General features: G+C 45.2%; 1 protein-coding gene across 1 annotated transcript; it reads left to right on the forward strand.

Annotated features, from left to right (window-relative positions):
• Positions 1-1,587: 1,587 nt before the first annotated feature.
• On the forward strand, positions 1,588-1,914 carry LOC144594722 (histone H2B-like). The gene has a single exon (XM_078401565.1). The coding sequence runs from the start codon at positions 1,588-1,590 to the stop codon at positions 1,912-1,914; it is 327 nt and encodes a 108-aa protein (XP_078257691.1).
• The last annotated feature ends 387 nt before the right edge of the window (positions 1,915-2,301 follow it).

The following is a 2,301-nucleotide window of genomic DNA, read 5'->3' on the forward strand; positions in this document are numbered from 1 at the left end:
AGATTTCTGATAAGATCTCACACTTCATCTCTTGCGAAGGCAAGTTCTGACTGAACATCCCGAGGAGTAGATTCAAGTTGATTGCTTCAGCTTAAGATGTAATTTTACGATGTAGCGGCCAGCTTCTCATCTATCAATTAGCTCCCAAGCTGCCACTTGCATAGATCGGGTGAAACGATAAGCTTTTGACTCGAGCAATAACAATAACAGAGACCTTCTTGATGCTTGAGTTAGTTAGATGTTTTTTATTTGAATTTGCAATATAACATATTGGCCTATCTCTTGTCATTGACTGGTTATTGATTCGCTTGGTAAAATTCCATATCTTACCACAGTCTATGTGATTGATATGAACTGCCAGATTTATCTTCAGTGGAAATCTGCATTAATCTTCTTGTCAATAAGATCAACTGATTACATCTTGGCTAATGAATCTTTAGGCAGAACCTTTGGCAGAAACTCTGTCAGCACCTTCTCGGCTCACACTGCCCACGTCCAAAACTGCCATAACAATGCCCAGCCCATACCTAAGCATTGCATTAACTCTATAGTGTCCAAACTACAGCAGGATACAAGGTAATAATAATAATATGCAAAAATAACTAATAAGCACAAAATGGCTCATACACCCTCGGAACCATGGGCAAAGAATAAGAATCATGTGGGGCAAGTGCGTTCAGGCCCTGAGTACAAAGTGACCTTAAAAAAGGGTGCTGCCTTGCCATGTTTAGAACAGTATCGACTGACCCCGGAGACGGGATAGTTACAGTCATCATATCTTTATCACAACAAGGAGTATCAGTGAAAATGCAAAGTCTGTGTAATACTCCTATTCTGCCAATCCCAAAAGTGGGAAGACGTAATGAATGGCGTTTTGTCCACGATTAACAAAATAGTGATCCCTTTTGCTCCTCGAGTACCTGACACCAATATTATTCTGTTGTGCCGCCATCCGTGTTTAGCCACTCCCTGATTGAACCCTCGGCACGGAGATTACAAGGTCACGAGGACGGTGTGAGGAGGGAGAGTGCTTTACGTGTGTGCTGTTCGTTTGCTGTGCAACTAAAACCTTCCTAACCGGACTACGAGGTGTCTAGTCTAATTCTGAGCTGGACCGTACGAGTCCCACCACATTGGTGACCCCGATGTTCCAAATTGGCCATTTTGGAGCGGAATATGCATCCCAGCATTCAACCGCCATTCTGGCCGACCAGACCCAACTGAACACGGTCGCCTTGAAACTGCCCCCCTTCTGGACCTGGTTCCAGCAGGCCGAGGCACAATTTTTCATCCGCAGGATCACAGTCAATTAAGCAGGGGGGAAATATTAAAAAATATATGAACAAAATGTGAGTTGATAGACGAGTTTTTTTTCTACATTTGAATGATATCATCACACAAACTGTCCCCCAAAACACTGATTACATTGCGAGAGGCATAGCGAACGGCTAGTTTTGCCTACTAAAATGGGGGCCGTTCCGCTCCTTTGCGTACTACACTTCAGTATAGGCGATTTCAACGGAGTGGTCCATCTTGTTACTCTAGTATCTTTGCCGGTCACTTCTGTGTTTGAAATCCACTGAGGAAATGCCTGAGCAGTCGAAAACAGCTCCCAAGAAGGGCGCCAAGAAAGCTTTACCGAAATCTACAGGCAAAGCGGGCAAGAAGCGCAGGAGGTCGAGGAAGGAGAGTTACACCATCTACATCTACAAAATGACGGAGCAGGTTCACCCCGACACCGGCATCTCCTCCATGGCCATGAGCATCATGAACTCGTTCGTGAACGATATTTTAGAACGCATCGCGGGCGAGGCTTCCCGCCTGGCCCATTACAACAAGAGGTCGACCATCAGTTCCAGGGAGATTCAGACCGCCGTGCGCCTGCTGTTGCCCGGGGAGCTGGCCAAGCGGTAACCAAGTACACCAGCTCCAAGTGAAGATCCACTCTATGCTGATGAAGCACCGAAAACCCAAAGGCTCTTTTAAGAGCCACTCACATTTTTGCTAAAAGTGTTACACAAATATTTCGACATTGAATTACAGCAGAAATATTTCGACATTGAATTACAGCAGAATACTTTCTGGATGTATTTTACTCGAGAGTTGTTTACTGATGTCACGTGTTGTTTACTGATTAAATGTGGTTTCAGTACCCCGGACATTCCTGGCGTCTCGGTTACATTCCCGGCCATCAACCAGACATGAACCTTCATCCCCTTCGACTCAGCTTGTGCCAGTTGTGTCCACGAGGAGCCGATTGGTGCTATTGTTGCTGTTTTATTTGCTGAACGTATTGCGGTT

The sequence above is a fragment of the Rhinoraja longicauda genome, chromosome 6 (assembly GCF_053455715.1).
Source record: "Rhinoraja longicauda isolate Sanriku21f chromosome 6, sRhiLon1.1, whole genome shotgun sequence".
Classification (NCBI taxonomy): Eukaryota; Metazoa; Chordata; class Chondrichthyes; order Rajiformes; family Arhynchobatidae; genus Rhinoraja; species Rhinoraja longicauda.

Excerpts from the sequence above, each read along its gene's own strand:
- LOC144594722 (XM_078401565.1), top strand. The coding sequence starts at position 1,588 with ATGCCTGAGCAGTCGAAAACAGCTCCCAAGAAGGGCGCCAAGAAAGCT.